Genomic DNA, 16,230 nt, shown 5'->3' with positions numbered 1-16,230 from the left:
TACGCTGTTCTTGCAAACAGCATCTTATCAGTGGAAACCTGGTTTTATTTTTACTTTACTATCATCTGATGTGTTCTGATTATATCTGTGTATATTAGTTTAATATGTGTATTTAATCATCCTATTTTTCTCTCTCTACATCTGTTTGTCTATTTTTCTTTTTTCTATACACAGTTGTAAGAAAATGAAAATGAGAAAAAGAGGCCAAATATAACAGCAAAAGACCTACAGAAGACCCTACTAAGGAATCTGCTGCTGTCCATAAAAACAACATTGCAGTCCATCTTTATAAAATTCAAGGGTTCACTTACTTTTTCTAGCCTGCACTGTGGATGTTTAGCCAATGTGCTCAATATAATACCTGAACAGTGCAGCTGTTTATGTGTTATTAATTTAGTTAGATTGTGTTTGTCTGTAATTGTGATTTTATTAGTAATCAATGCAGAAATCCAGGTTTTTACAAAGGGTTTACTTATTTTATATTGCAGCTGTTTTTTTATTTGTCTATCTATGACTCAGTGGGCCTAATACATTTCAACTGTAAACCTATAGATGTCACCCATCTATTGTCGTCTTTACATTTTTCTGAGCATCAGAGTGGAAAGCCTTGAGTGTTTTTAATTCAACAGTTTTAAATGTATGTAAGAGCTGCATATAAGCACATATTTTATATAACTGCCATATAATGTATCTAAACTACATACTGTTGAGTTTTACTACAACTCAATAAGGCATCTTGGATCTTTTACTACTAAAAAACAGAACATGAACCACTCTTCCTGGCACATTTGCCCTGTTTGCCCACTCACCGTCCACTCCTCCTGGCCTATCTTGGTGCAGCGCACATTCATAGGGAGATTCAGCACAACTTCATTGAAGGCCTTTCCTCTCTTCTTGGTCCATCGGAACTTGTCCATGGCTTCGGTAAAAGACAGGTTGCTATATCTCTTTGGGCTTTTAATTACAAAAGGCCAGGTCCTGCATAAAAATATTCAATAAAGATATTAAATATTTCTTCAAGCACTGTAGGAACATCAAACGTCATAGGAATGTTTTTAAAATGATAAATAATATCTTTATCATTTATTAAATGAAGTCTATTAGTCTTGATCAAGTTATTTGTCTTCTGATTAACACTTATTATACTGATGTGCACAATTCTGAACACCTTTCCCAATTGACACTAGCTACTTACTATTGTTTCAAACCTATGCAGCTCCACAGGACTAGAATATTAGCATAAATGATTTACAACTGGTCATATATTATTGACAGCAGTGCCTGTTAACCATCATGTATTACAAATGAAGCCTAAGCCAGGGTTGAAAGTGTTACTTTTTTATTTATTATATTTTATTATTACATTATTCTCAAATTATGTTTAGTTTTATTTATTGAAAAAATATATTTTTGTTTAGTTTTTTTTTTTTAAGAAAAGGAACTTTCTGTAATATTGGTGGATACATTTACATAAAACCTTTAAATACTTAATCAAAACTTACTCCACTGGGAAAAAAACAATGTCACAGAATATATTTCGGATCAAACTACCATCAATGCCAGACTGGAATTGTTGCCTTCTGAGCAATTTTTTTTTTTGCTTACTTTGCACATTGCTAGACTAGGCTCAGTTAGGGTGCAAGTTTTACTCAAACATATTGCCATCTGCTGGGTATTTAAGGTTTGACATAGAATGCATTCACTTCTGGACCGTTCTTCCTGTGCTGAAAATGCAAAAACGAGCACTTTTCTGCTCTGTTTATTTTTAGTTAGGTTTGGTTTGAAGACTGTAGTTATGATATATTTCTACTTTTATTACAGGTAACAAGCAATTTTTTTCACTGCTAGTTTTTGTTTTTTGTAATAACTGTGAGTAATAATAACAACCCTGGTTGTATCTGTCCTTGACAGCTGTAAATACATAGAGCTTTACTAGAGGAATGTGGAAAATTTAAATGAGAAGAGTGAAATGGCTCCCACATTGTTCGCAATGTCCCAAAGATCCCAGCTTATACATAGCCATGGTGAGAGAGGTAGTGTTGGGAATTCACACACTGATTAAAAAACACTGTTGTAATGTTTGGCTGGATGGTGAGGGATATTTCTTTAGGGAAGAGTGTGTTTATGTGTATGTGTGTGTGTGTGTGTGTGTGTGTGTGTGTGTGTGTGTGAAGTAAAATAACCTGCGCTAAATGAACTCCTACAGAGGCTGCACTAGTAAATATAGTAAATATAGCTTAACCCTGTGAGTAGCATGGTTAAAGCAGTAGAGCAATGGACTGTATGGCAAGGATGTTTGTGTGTGTATGTGCATATGAGAAGTAGTGGGGACTCCTAAAAAATACCCTTCTTTCCTGCAACTGAGCTCGAACCACCTCAGGGCAGCAGGAGGGGAAGTAAACATACAAGCTGGGCCCATCACATGGTTCCCATTTCAAAGCCTACCCCCACCAAGACAAACACAAACACACACCTCACACCCCTCCAATGCACACACTTGCTCCCTCACACGCAAACAAACACATATGCATAGGCATATAATCAAACATGCATGCTTGTTAGTGCAGTTTCCAAGATCCCCCCACCAACCCCCCCAGCCTGTCTCCTTCACTCTCTGTCTCTCTCTCTCTCTTTCAGACTTTACCAAGCTTTGCTGGTGAGCTGATTTATGTTGTTGCCTGTGAACATAAAGATATACATAAACCAATCAGCCACAACATTAACACCACCTGCCTAATATGAAGAAGGTCCCCCTTGTGCCACCACTACAGATCTGACCATTCTGTGGTATCTGGCACCAAGATGTTAGCAGCAGATCCTTTAAGTCCTGTAACTCGTGAAGTGAGGCCATGGTCGTACCTTTCTTGAACCACTTTTGGTATTTACTAACCATTGGATAGCAGGAACACCCAACAAGGCCTGCCTGATGTTTTGGAGATGTTCTGGCCCTTTTCACAGTGGCTCAGATTCTTATGCTTGACCATTTCCACTGCTTTCAACATATCACCTCCAAGAACTGACTGTTTATTTTGCTGTTTAATATATCCTATATTATAAATGTTATGGCTGACAAATGTATTTAATTTATACAATACCATGTAAACAACCTCCATTTCCTTCATTCACAGTCAATACAGCTATTCCTCAAGAAAAATGGCACATGGCACGTCCACCTTTACCTTAGTTACAGCTTCTATTTTTTCAGGAGACTCTGTCATTGTTTCTGCAGAAATCTGCAAGGAGATTTTTCCACATTTCCAAAGTTCAGACTTAGAAATTGCATAGAGCGTTTTCTGCTCCACCATTCAAAGAATTGAATAACACACCAAACACATTCAGTGATATTGAGGTGTGAACTCTGGGGTGGGCCTATTGTTCTCAGAACACAACCAGATTCAGCAATTTCCTCCTTTTTGAGTCGATATCCTATTTTTAGGACAAGTTTCTGGATCAGAATCAGATTTGAAGCGAGTGGAGTTTGATTTTCTCCTGTTCATCTCATGTTTTGGTGTTCTACCAGGTCTTTCATGGTTGTTAGGTGTCCCATTTTCTCTGTATCCTTATGTATCTTATGTCTACTCTACTTAGAAATACCTACTTTTTATATATGAAAAAAATATATTGTTGAAAGTTGCTGTTATTGTTGCTGTTTCCAAACTTTTGAACATTAGTGTAGATAGACTAAATGTTTCTGGACACATATCTGGTTTTATCTAAGATATCAAGAGTATTACAAAGAGCTTTTCCCTTCTCTGATGCAGAAGCAACCTCCACTCTCCAAAGTAGGCTTTTCACTAGACTGTAGAACATTGCTATGACAATTTGATTGCATTCAGCCATAAGAGCATTAGTGAGGTCAGGTAATAATGTTGAATGTTTAGTTTTGTCACTGCAAATCATCCCAAAGACACTGGAATGTAGCAAGTTCTCTTCTGCTAGAGAAAGCCAATTTACTCCACAGTAAAATTGATACACTGAAGATGTGTATAGTGTGTGTGTATATATACAGTATATACCGTGCAAAAATGACCACAACTTTCACAATTATAGATTACATAATTACAAGTTCAGTCCATTTCTCAACTTAATATTTGGTAGCTCACCCTTTGGAAACAATCATTTAGCTCTTATAACCATGAATAAACCTCTTATAGCTCTACTGGGATTTTGGACCACTTATTTGCTAAATGCTCCAGGTCTCTCAAATGGTCCCTTCTATTAAAGGGTTTCTTCTCCCACATGTGTTTAAAAGGATTAGACTCAATTGCCCTGCAGGAAGACCCAAGATTTCATATTTCCTAATGCCACTGGCAGTCATGGCATCCAGTGCCAGAAGCAGCAAAACAACCCCCAACCTCAACCATGTTTTAGTGTAGGAGCCATGTTCTTTTCTTTAAGGAACGAAGTTCTTTTTGTTTTCTGTAAATGGTACAATGATTTACCAAAAAGCTCTAATGTGCTCTCATCTGTCCACAGGACAGTCTTCCAAAAAGATTTTGGCTTCCTCAGGTAGGTTCTGGCAAACTCCAGTCTCTGTGTCAACAGTAGGGTCCTCCTGGGTCTCATACCGTAGCATCCTATTTCATTTAGACTGCGATAGATAGCGCAAGCTGACACTGTTGTACCTGGTGTCTGCATGTCCGCTTGAAGTTGATTGAGGTTCCACCATTCAAACAATCCCTTGCTGCAATTTCTTATCTTTTTCCCAGGGAGGATAGCTACAGTGCCATGGGCTATACACTTCTTAATGATGTTGGGCACAGTGGCACAGCGACTTGCAGCCTTGAAATTATCCAAAATTTTTCCACAATTCTGGTTCTCACATTCTTAGACAATTCTTTACTCTTCTTTCTCTTCTCCATGCTCAGTGTGTTGCTTAGGCATAACCACTGAGCTGACTCTTCTCCATTTAAACTGGCTGATTGTGTAATTTCTATAATCCCAGCACATGGATTACTGTTGCCACAAATACAAAAGAAAGAAGCATCACATGATTGAAATCCAATTATTTCTTACAGTTTTGATAAGGTGTCTAAATGATATCCTGCCCATTTCTGGAGTTATGTATGGAATGATATCAGATTTGACTTTTTCTATTTTTCTGTGTTGTTGTAATTGCAGGGGTGTCTATATTTTTAGATATGGCTGTAGGTAATATTTCTGATCATGAATGCTGTGAGAATTGAGTCTTGTGGCTTCATCTTTCAAGTCTGCTTTTTTGCTCTTGCGTGTTTATTAGCACCAGACATGGGTAGACTTTCCACGACTAGACCAGATGTTTCGGGCACTTGGACAAACAGTTTGTCCTCTCTTTTCAGGGAGTGATGAAGTCCCCTTGCATGCAACAGCATATGTGCTGGTATGAATCAGAGAACAGTGATAACAAGCTCTGGTGAAGGACACTGTTACTTAATATAAGAACAGCGACTCACCAACTTCCATAAGCTGTCTCTCACATACGAGTTCATACCTCTCATAAAAGAGAAGCTATTACTTTACCAGTAGCACAAGCGCCTTGGCTCTGTAAACCTGACAGAATAAAAAATATGTGGATTTACAAAGCATTTGACCAGCTACAACTACAACTACAACACCATCCCACATTTCCGTAACTGCAGCTGCAATGCTCAGTAACCAGCAGTGCAGCAAACCCTAAGAGAGGCTTTTTAACAGATTTGTGCAAGCTTTAAGGCCTTTATAAGAGCTGGTGCCTAGAAGGCAGTATTGTTAATGGTTTGTCTGAATGCACCCCGTCATCTTAGATAATTACTGGCTGCCCTGCTTTATTATGTCCCAAACTATGTGCAGTTAGATCAGCTTTGTGTATGTTCTGTTATGAATATCTTTTGCCAGAGCAATGTAGTTTCTTCTGAATGCAGTTTCATCTAGTTTATTCTGAAGCTACGGTTTGCAATACTGTAAACTGCCCGGTACTGCTGACATTACCAGTGAAGAGTACCAAGAGAACCATTTTATTCATACCTTTTCATTTTTTGGCTGCTTTATAAGAAAATCCCCACTTTGCTGGTCTATAGCTAGAGACTGCAGATCTGTCACTGCAAATCATTTGCATTTGTGACTTCTAGTCTAGAGGCCATCAGTTCCAGTCCTAGAAGACCATACCAACCAAGCCTGGTCATTGATCCATCAGTTGTGTCAGGAAAATTGCCAAACTGTAACAGACAAAGGTCCTTTAGGACTTGAACCAATGAACCTTAATCTAGTCCCTCAACAGTAGTCAGTAGTTTCTGACACAAAGATGCTCCTGGCTGGATATTTGTAGGTGGCAGACCAATTTCAGTGAGAAGCTGTCCAATGTACATCATACAGTAGATAAAGCCAGTAGCTGTGCCTTTAGCTATGTGATATCATAGCACCATCCACTCTGAAGCCAAGTTTTGTCTGTACCGTGTTTGGGAATCCCATTTATGTAGGAGTCAAAAGGGTAACTACATGAAAACAATGAAAATTAAGTTATTCTTAAGTTAGAAAAGTGAAGAGTGGAAACCTGCACCCAACCTGGACCCACCTGAACTCTACCTATGCTTTTGGTGCACTATATAGGTGCACAATTACAGACCATGGCCTAACTGTTGCACAGTTTTTCTACCACCATTTCATTCATCACCGGTCTGTTTCTGACCACAGGGCAGATTTTAACCAGATGTTATTGGACATTCTCATTCTCACATTCAGTGCAAGACTCATTCCACTGAAATGCACCACAGAGCGCCACAGAAGGTCATTCCTATCTGTGGCCATCAAACTGTATAATGTGTCTCAAAGTGTGACACTATGGTTCATCTGTGAAATACTCAATAATTATAATGTTCATTTGTGCAATAATTTCAAAGGTGCAATATTCAAACTGCTTTATACAGCATGTGCTATATATAAACATGTAAATATTAAATTCTATCTCTTTTTCTTTCATTTTATAGAGATTTATTTATTTATTCTTACACAAACGCTTGCAACTGATTCTGATTCTGAATTATTTGTTTCCTAAGACTTTCTGACACGGCTTTGTTATCAGTGAGGATCTTGCTTATGTGCTTTTGGTTTCTGACACTTGTGGACCTGCAGAAAGAGATTAAGTGACCAGTGAATGGATGAACAAGGAAGGTGTTCTAATTAAAAAATATACTAAAATTCTGATCAAAGAAAAGGAAAACACCCTAGCTCTCATGAGTATAGGAAGCAGAGGGGCTGGCACTTACGTAAGGGGGCTCTGAATTTGTTTGACTCCAATGAATTTGAGCTGGCCAGTGATTTCCGGAAGGCTCTCGCACCTGGCCAGGTTGACTCTAGGGTAGTACAGGAGGTAAGATAAGCACATCTCGTCCCTTGTACTTAAGCCGCCCTGCAGAAAACATATGACACTGAGGTCACTAGTGCACCAATGATGTAATTCAACCCTATATGAATAATATATACAATTTACATTTAGATGTTTGCTGGCTGAAGTTTACTAGTTCTTTTAAAAACTGCAGCAGCATGAATAGCACATGTCATGAAGCATTTGTCAGGAATTTCACAGCTACTATGTAGGTGAAGGTACAAAACCCACTTAAAAGCAGGTCTATCTGAGGTTGTTTAACAACTCAACACATTTTGACGCAAGTGTGTGCAATGATTTACACATTGTCTTAACAGTAAGTAAAGCAGCCAGATGATTTAGGTTTAGTCTTAGTTGGTGTAGTCCTAAAATATATATTAGTTTAAGTCGCATTTTGACAAAATATTTTAGTCAAGTTTTAGTAAATTAAATAAATAAATAAATAAATAAATAATTTAGTAATTTTAGACATGCATTTGTAAAGTTTTACTATATTAACTGTCACATTTATTGCTAACTTTCCTAAACAACAGATTAAAAATATGTTACATTAAATAACATGTTACCATCCAAAAAAAAATGGAAGAAATATGGAATATTTGTCTTTAAATATAATATTGCTTTTGCAATTTATTTAACTTTAAAATGCTAACAATTTAAAAAAATATTAATTATTATAATTATTGATTAATCAATGTGACTGAGGGTGTACTTTGCAAAGATAAACTCTGTATTTATGTAGCCCCTTGTTGCCCATTAATTTTGTTGTATTAATAATTCAGCAGTACTTGAAATGCTACGAAGGCTGTAGGAATTGCTGTCTCACTGAACTACTGCAAATGACAATGGATTACACATAGGTCGACTTTTTATTGACATTAAACAACGCTAAAAAAATAAAATAAAACATACCAAACTGAAGCCAAAGTAAACATTGTTAACATATATTGAGTACACATCCTGCCTCCATAAATCTGAAGGCAGCATTAGCTGCTCTTTTTGTAAAATTCTGGATGCCAGGTGCTCATATGTCCCTGGAGGTTTGCTGTTTTTCTTCGGGTGATTTTTACTGCACATTTTCTGGGCTTGATGAAGTTAGTTTGACATTATTAGCATTATATTATTAGATTGATATTATTATTAGATTTGCGTTTCACCCCTCCTATGTTTCAAAACTTTATAACAAACACCTACAGGCTCATTATCTTTGTTAATATTATATATTTTTAGATATACATGGCAAAATGGAAACATTGGTGACTTAAAGTGTGATGATTAGTGTAGTTTGTTCTCTGTTTTACCATGTCAGCTAATCATACAAGCATTGTTGTTATCTGCTGCAAGCTACAAAGAACTGTACTGAAATGCATTAAATAAAAGAAGATGAAACACACCTTGTGCATGCAATGTTTGCTTTTTTTCCAAAATCAAGGCTAGAGGAAGGAGCTTTTCCAGAAAGGCTTTATACCATATTGGAACACTGCAGTGAGGATCTAATTGCATTCAGCCTCGAGAGCATTAGTAAAGGTCAGGTACTGACGTTGGCTGACGAGTTCTCAAATATGTTGGATGCAGCTTGAGAGAAACTATGCTTTGCTGTGTTCATGTAATTACTACCTAACCCCCTTTCTTCCTTTTCCTCTGATGACATTAGCATTGTAACCTCACCTTCATCCCTTTACCACCCTCTGCTTCCCAGGGTACTTAAATCCTGAAAGTCTATGCAGTTGTGGGACTGGACCAGACTGCTTATAGACTGCTGATTACCTAAACTGTGCCTGAGTATGATTTTCTGTCTGCATAAACTCATAATCTGAACATCCAGTCTCCTGACTTCTAATGCCAAATTTCTGTTCTTAGAAAAGCTATTCCACTGCTCTAAAGCCAAATATTGTGGGGATTTGCACACCTCTAGCCGATGCTGGGCTGATGCTTAGGCCCATGTGCAGATGTTCCAGAATGTGACATTTAACTGGCAAAGCTTTTTAATAGAGATTATACCTGCTCAGAATGCATTTGAAGACCAGTCTCAGCTCCAGTGGGTCCAAATGTGTATTACTTAGTAACAACAGAGACTTCTGTACAAACTGATGGGGCTATTCTCTGATAATAGAAGTTAGTAAAAACACTTTTGGCCCTCCAGCGGGGCATAGTAGATGTGTCCAAAAACTTAGAGTAGGACTTAGAGGACATAGCGTAGCAGCTAAGTCTGTAGTTTGTGTTTAGGATTGTGTAGACTTGATGTTTCCAGTGTATATATCCTGGAGGCTTTGGGATGAAAAAAACAACATTTGAATGTTTGCTTTGCTGTTAGACACTGTGCTACGATGCCAGGCATGCAGTGTACACAGTGCTAATTGGTGGTATAAGCTTTATATGGTTGTATGAATATTTTACATTGTCTTGAACTTTAGACATCAAACATGTTTTTATGATACTATTTTACTTTCACTCAAGTACATTTTTGGCTCCAAACGTCCCCAGGTAATTGAACAAGACTTTGACAAACTACCCACACTTTCTCTTAAGTGCAGTTTCTCTAAAAGTTTGGAATAAGGCTGAACTGATTTATTGCTGAGCTCTTCCTTCATAAATTTGCTTATCTCAATTAAACCAGTTATGGCTACAAATGTAATCAATTATATTTCAGGCTTGACAGAGCTGGTGAGTAAACACAGAACAGAATTTGCTCTATGATGTTACTGTGTAACAGGCATTAACGACACAGTCTGAATGCTGATCTGGAATCAGGTTTAGTCTCCACCAACTGCATGCTAACTCAGAAGTAGCCCTACCTACTGCACTGAGCTGCTTTGTCAATACAGGCCCAGTATCCTGGCCGCAGCGTTTATGAACGGTGGAGTGTCTCCAGAGGGAAAGCCGCTCAGAGTCTATGCTCTGTTCCTCTGCACTGCAGCTCGTTTTGATGTGCCTGTATGAGCTGGTGCCAGCAGCCTGATCCATCTGCTGTTTGCAGACACGCTGTTCAGCCAAAAGGCAGCAGGCTTTAGCGCACAGGTCTGAAATCTAACCTCGTCCCCACCATCTAACCTCCTTAGCAGTCGGGCTAATGCATGCTCCTGCCTTCATTAGAATGTATTACAGTATAATCCACACTTAGTAATGTTTATATATATTTTTTTCAGAGATTCTCATCAAATGATTCTTTTAGCGTCGGAAAAGGACAAGGCTTCATTCACTATGATTCATTATGCATTCTTAGAAACGCTGCACTGTGTAATTTACCCTGATGATACAGTGAGCACTGGGATTTCAGCCAATTAGCAACCAATTAGTTTGATGACATTTTGCAATTTGAACTCAATTTTCACCATTGACCCCACTTATCTAGGATATTGTACATAGTTCTATTCTGTTGTTGCTCATAGGCATGGCTGACTCCCAAATGAAAGAAGAATAAAGAGAGAGAGAGAGAGAGAGAGAGAGAGAGAGAGAAAGATAGAGAACCATAACCTGCTTTACACAACACACATTACTACCATTTCTTAGCTCTCCAGATGAGAAATCCTTGCATTACAAATCACAGCAGAGCTGATTCATTCTCAGCCAAACATGTTACAAGCCAAAACATCTTACCCAAGTCATGTTGCTTCTCCCTTTGGTGTTATATACACATTCAGTGATTAGCGAGTCCCCCTGGGTTCAGAAAAAACATTCAAATCAGCTTATTAGCTTATTCATACATTTCTATACTGCCTACAGTTTATACTAAGAGAATATCGGTTTCCTTTCCCTTGTGCTTCTTTCAATGCTCTAACAGTTTTGCACCTTTTTTGTTGTGTCACCTGTATTGTCTTATTGCTCCTGGGTTACAGGACATCTGCAGCACTGTCTCCCTCATTCACTCTCCTCCTTTCCCCTTTACATTCTTTGTGAGATAACACTACCACCTTCCCCTTCATCCCACTTCTCTGTCTGCCACTGCCCTTGACCCCTTCTCTGCACCACAAGCACTGTATTCATTAGAAAGCTATTGAAGAAAGAAATCTGAGTATGAGAAAATGAAACCAACTTAAAAGCTGGCAGATCTTAGTCTTGTTTATCTTAGTTCTGGTTGGCCCATAAATCTGGAACACCATCTATGAGTTGGGTGAATAGTAATGTGAGCTGCTGCTGTGCTGTGTTTGGGGTGGAATTCTCTTAGGAAGAGAGAATTTTAAATAATGAAAAACTGCTGAGTCACAACAAGTATATAACAACTATATTGGGAATGATGTCATGATAACTTGACCTACTCATATAAAGATTAATAGCCATGCTCAGATGTTGTCTACATTCACAGTGTTTGGTCATAATTGTAACTCTGTCACAGGATCTAAGATACTGACATTATGCAGTAATTTCAGAAGCTGAGACAATAGACTACTAACCGGTAAAATCAGTCGCTCAGGACTGAGAGGCTGGAATTCCTGGAAGTTAAAGTCAAACTGGTCGTCTGAGGCTAGAGGAGGCAGCTCGACTTGTTGACGGAAATGCCTGGTCCTAATGGCCCTGCCTGCCAGGTGAGCGTGAAGAAGAGCTGCAAAAACCAACACACCACTGGGCATCTCACTGTCCAGAGACTGAGGAGGAGCAGGACAGAGAAATGGAGGGAGTTAGAGCAGGGCATTAACTTTATATCCGCTAAAAAATGAAAAAACGCTCTCTTTTTCCATCCCATGAGGTCCAATCCTGATATTCAAAGCAGGTTTTACTAATTAACTAGTTTTATTACATTTTTTTCACAAGGATGTTTAAAATGTGGTTTGGTCTTAACCCCCCTAAAAAGCTGTTTTACAAGCAAACATTATCATTTTTGCATCGCCCTAAAGAATTGGGGACTGAATAAAAAAAATTACAGTTAATAATCTGTTAACTAATTCTAAGATGCTTACAGCAGACCTATGGTCTCCAACTGTACTCCTGGAGAGCTACCTTCCCGTAGGTTTTAGCTCCAACCCAAATCTAACACACCCCGTTCAGACAATACAGGACTTCTGTAGGCAGTAATTAGTTGGATCAGGAGGGTGCATTAGGGTTGAATCCAAAGTCTGTGGGAAGGTACCGTAGCTTGCCAGGGAGACCACTGTAATAGGAGTAGTTAATTTGTTTTACCAAGAAATGGGGCTCTATATTCCTGCTCTCACAAGTCCAATTTAATGGTGTAACACCAGCATATTATTAAACTGATCGGATGCCAGCACATTTGCACATTTGCTATTTTGAGGTCAGAAATGACAAGGGGGAGGTGGCACAACAGAAGCTGTGACATTCAAAATCCACTAAAAAAGTGTCACTGGATTGGGTCATTATGACTTCTGCACACAGAAATGACAATTTTAAAAAGTTCACTGGACAGCAGTGTTAGCATCCTTGTAGCAGTATGCATACTTTCACTCTTTCACTCAATTCAGAGAATACAGTAATAATCTGGGGAAAACATATGGCAAAAAGTATAGTTACCGTTTACCACAATCTTACTCAGGCATAGAAGGCCTTTTCCCTAAGGCTATAAGGCTTTCAGGCCTGACCATCTAAGTGACTCTACACAGGGCCTAATGCCCCTATGTGATGGCTGAAAGGTTTACTTAGCCAATTTAATGCAATTCAGTTTAGGTTGATTATATAGAGCTTTTAACAACAAATGTTGTCACAAAACAGCTTTAAAAGAGATCTGGATCCGAGCCTCTTTTGAGCAAGCCAAAAGCGACAGTAGCGAAGAAAAATTCCCTCAGGAACCAAGACCCGAAAGGAGAACCCGTTCTTCTCCAGCTGACACAGAGCAGCACATTAAAAGACATAGGGAAAGAATAAAAACAACTGTTCAGCAAGCTGTGTGACTATGGTCTTTCTCCTGACTGACTGTGTGATGTGGTCTAGGGAATATTTAATCTTGTCAGTTGGGAAATTGTGTGTGTGTGTGTGTGTGTGTGTGTGTGTTTTGGATTATGGAGAAAACTGCATAAATTAGATTTCCTATTTCTTAGATAAGGTTACAAACAAGGAGTATCTGGGAGAATCTTATGTTTTACCTCCTGCAAGCACTCCTGAGTGCAGTGTCCCTCAGTGATGAAGTCCTGCATGCCTGGAGGCAACATGTGGTAAAGGCTGACCCACACACCTGTCTCAATTACCCCTGCATCATAGGTCCGCAGCTTGGGGGTGTAGTATAGGCGCAGGCCTGAGCTATCCACCACATCTAAGAGACAGAGGGAGAGAATGAAAACAACTGTTCAGCATGTGACTCCATTTAGAACTTGCATAAGAACACACATGGCAACAATGTCTTCAATCAATAAAAGGGTTAGATCTCAGAACACATGAAACACTGGGTCGCCCATAACAACAGACAGAAGCGGCCGGATAGATGAACAACATGAACAACATCCAGTATTTTCCTAAAGCTAAACTAACTAGTAGCAGCTATACAAAAAATACTAAACTTAAAAACTACACAGTAAAAGCTCTGGTTATGTAAAATTGGAATATTCAACCTAAACCTGAGCTTATATAGCTCTTCTCAAAAGACTCACCAGACATAGATAAATCTGTGTAGGGGTGTGTTAGACCTGGAGTGAACTAATTTAAGGCACTTAATGTTATTAAGTAGTAAAAAAGTGTATGAATAAGTATTCTCACCACACTTGAAAGTGTATTTTATGAGCATATAAGCAGAAGAGCAGACACTGAACAGCTGGGGTCAAAGTAAATTGTTCCCACTAGCTTTCACTCACTGCTAAACACATTAGCATCTTTTGGGCAAGTGTTTGGGTAGGCTGGTTGAAAATTACTACACCCTGACTGAAGGATAGTGCTGTACCTGTCTGTAAGGCTGGGTTGTCAAAGTGCATCTCCATCAGCACATAGACTGGATCGATATCTGTTCCTATTGACATTCCCACATGTGGGGGATAAGTGAATCCCTGTAAAAGACAAACAATGTGCATAGATTAATCATTTATTTTCAGTTTGCTTTCAAGGAAATTATCTGTGGTTTTATATGGATTGGCAGAAAAAACATAGTCAGATATTGATGACCTGCAGTTTTATGTTGGGTTCTTATTATTCCAGGTATGACCAATTTTATACTGTATTATCATTAACTCCTCTCAGAGTTGCAGTAATTTTATTATAAAGTTACAGTATACAATACAATAGTTTCACATTTTTAGGTTTTTCCTTTCATTATACCTGTCAGCAAGCCATGTTTTAACTAAAACTGCTGTTAACAACTAATAGAAAAATAATAAAATATAAAAGTAAAAAATCAACTAATTATAAATTATTATAAATTATAACTAATTCTAAAATTATACAGAACTAATTATCAGTATCTTTAGCTTTTTAAAATCAGTATTGTTGGACAGGTCCTATCTGATTCTCTGATTCTGATTGTCTAAGGAAATATTGTACATATAAAGAAATCTCAAATTTCACCACAAATAGCTTTTATTTGATACTCTTTTAGGTGTGATGCAGAATAATTTCTTTAAATAGAGGAAATAATTAATACATGTCGAGTACAGATGAAAAACAACTTTTAAATCAAACGTTTTGAGATCAAAAACTTTTGTCTCAAGCACATACTACCTCAAATATTCTATTAAATATGATAATATATGATATGACAGTATGTCAGTGCAGTTCAGTCATTATTTTCACATCAGTGCATTACAATGCATCAATGGCAATTTCTTAGTAAATAAAGATACTAATAGCAAGATACTACTGTTCCTCACCTCTCCACCAATGGCCCAAGCAAAGATGACAGTTTCGCATGTGGTGAAGGAATCGGGCATGTTGGGATGAAAGCATTCGTGGCCCATGTCCAGCTCACTCTTATTCAGTGAGCTATCACATTGGTACAGCAGAATGTGGTGCACCAGACTCTCATGGCCTTTTTGGATTAGTGGCTCGATCTGCAACCAGAGCAAACGCGGCAGATCAGTCTGCAAGTTCAGAACTTCACAGGTAGAGCAACAGTTTACAGAAATGGTTCACAAAAGGTTGGAAAGTACTTAACAAGAAAAAGTAAATAACAACCAAACATCATTTACATTTCAACAAAGACATCCTGTCAAAGGAATAGCTCAATCGTACATTGCTGACAGTGATTGTTAGACAATGGCTACCAATCCTAATCAGTGACTATTGACATCCTTTCATTATTAGGAAATAAGTACTATTTACAGAACATTTTTTAGATAGTAAAAATCAACCCACTGTCATGGTGTCTGACTGTTCTGACTGTATGATGTCCTTCTTGTGGAATGCTGTGTTAGCTTTGTGGCAGATGACCCATGCTTCCAAAACGTTCTACTTTCAACTCACTTTCTAATCCACAGAATGTTATTCCAAAGGCTTAGGAGTCATGTAACTAGTAACAGTTTTGGTAACTAGTAAATGTAACCACCTTAATGTTTTTCCTCGTTAGCAGTTATTCACATTTTCAGGCGTTTTCTTTTTTTTAATATGCCGGTCAGCAATCATGTTCAACTAAAATTACTGTTAACAACTAATAGAAAATAATAAAATATAAAAGTAAAAAATCAACTAATTATAAAATCTAAATCTAAAATTACACAATTTACCAATTACAGTAAAATTTAGCTTTTTAAAATCAGTATTGACCACATAATGTTTATGTGGTTATAGCCTTGCAGCTCTCGTGTGGCTAAAACTCTTTCTAATGGTGAAATCATTATTGCTGACTTTATCTGAGGCAAGAATGGCGTGCAATTCCTTAGATGTTCCCCCTCGTGTTTTTATGGGATCCTTGATGGATCACTGAAGTACTCAAGAGGAAATATCTTTAACCACTCTGTGAAGATTCACCACTGTTCTCGCCTCTTCTGGGATTTCCTTTGATTATGGCATAGTGTTCTACCTGT

The 16,230-nt window shown here is 38.0% G+C and overlaps 1 protein-coding gene across 2 annotated transcripts in view; it reads right to left on the bottom strand.

The window, feature by feature from the left end:
* Positions 1–16,230, bottom strand: part of moxd1 (monooxygenase, DBH-like 1) — a 36,445-nt gene that overhangs the window by 2,263 nt on the left and 17,952 nt on the right. Inside the window, exons 5-11 of one of the 2 annotated variants that reach the window (XM_072695569.1) lie at positions 15,079–15,258; positions 14,160–14,262; positions 13,372–13,538; positions 11,731–11,922; positions 10,937–10,996; positions 7,221–7,363; positions 810–978 (exon numbers count right to left, since the gene is read on the bottom strand). In XM_072695569.1, coding sequence (XP_072551670.1) covers positions 810–978; positions 7,221–7,363; positions 10,937–10,996; positions 11,731–11,922; positions 13,372–13,538; positions 14,160–14,262; positions 15,079–15,258 — 1,014 coding nt within the window. The remainder of the gene's footprint in view (positions 1–809; positions 979–7,220; positions 7,364–10,936; positions 10,997–11,730; positions 11,923–13,371; positions 13,539–14,159; positions 14,263–15,078; positions 15,259–16,230) is intronic. The other variant, XM_072695577.1, reaches the window with a different exon arrangement.

The sequence above is a fragment of the Salminus brasiliensis genome, chromosome 1 (genome assembly GCF_030463535.1).
Source record: "Salminus brasiliensis chromosome 1, fSalBra1.hap2, whole genome shotgun sequence".
Taxonomy (NCBI): domain Eukaryota; kingdom Metazoa; phylum Chordata; class Actinopteri; order Characiformes; family Bryconidae; genus Salminus; species Salminus brasiliensis.
This window is presented reverse-complemented; position numbering and strand designations above follow the sequence as displayed.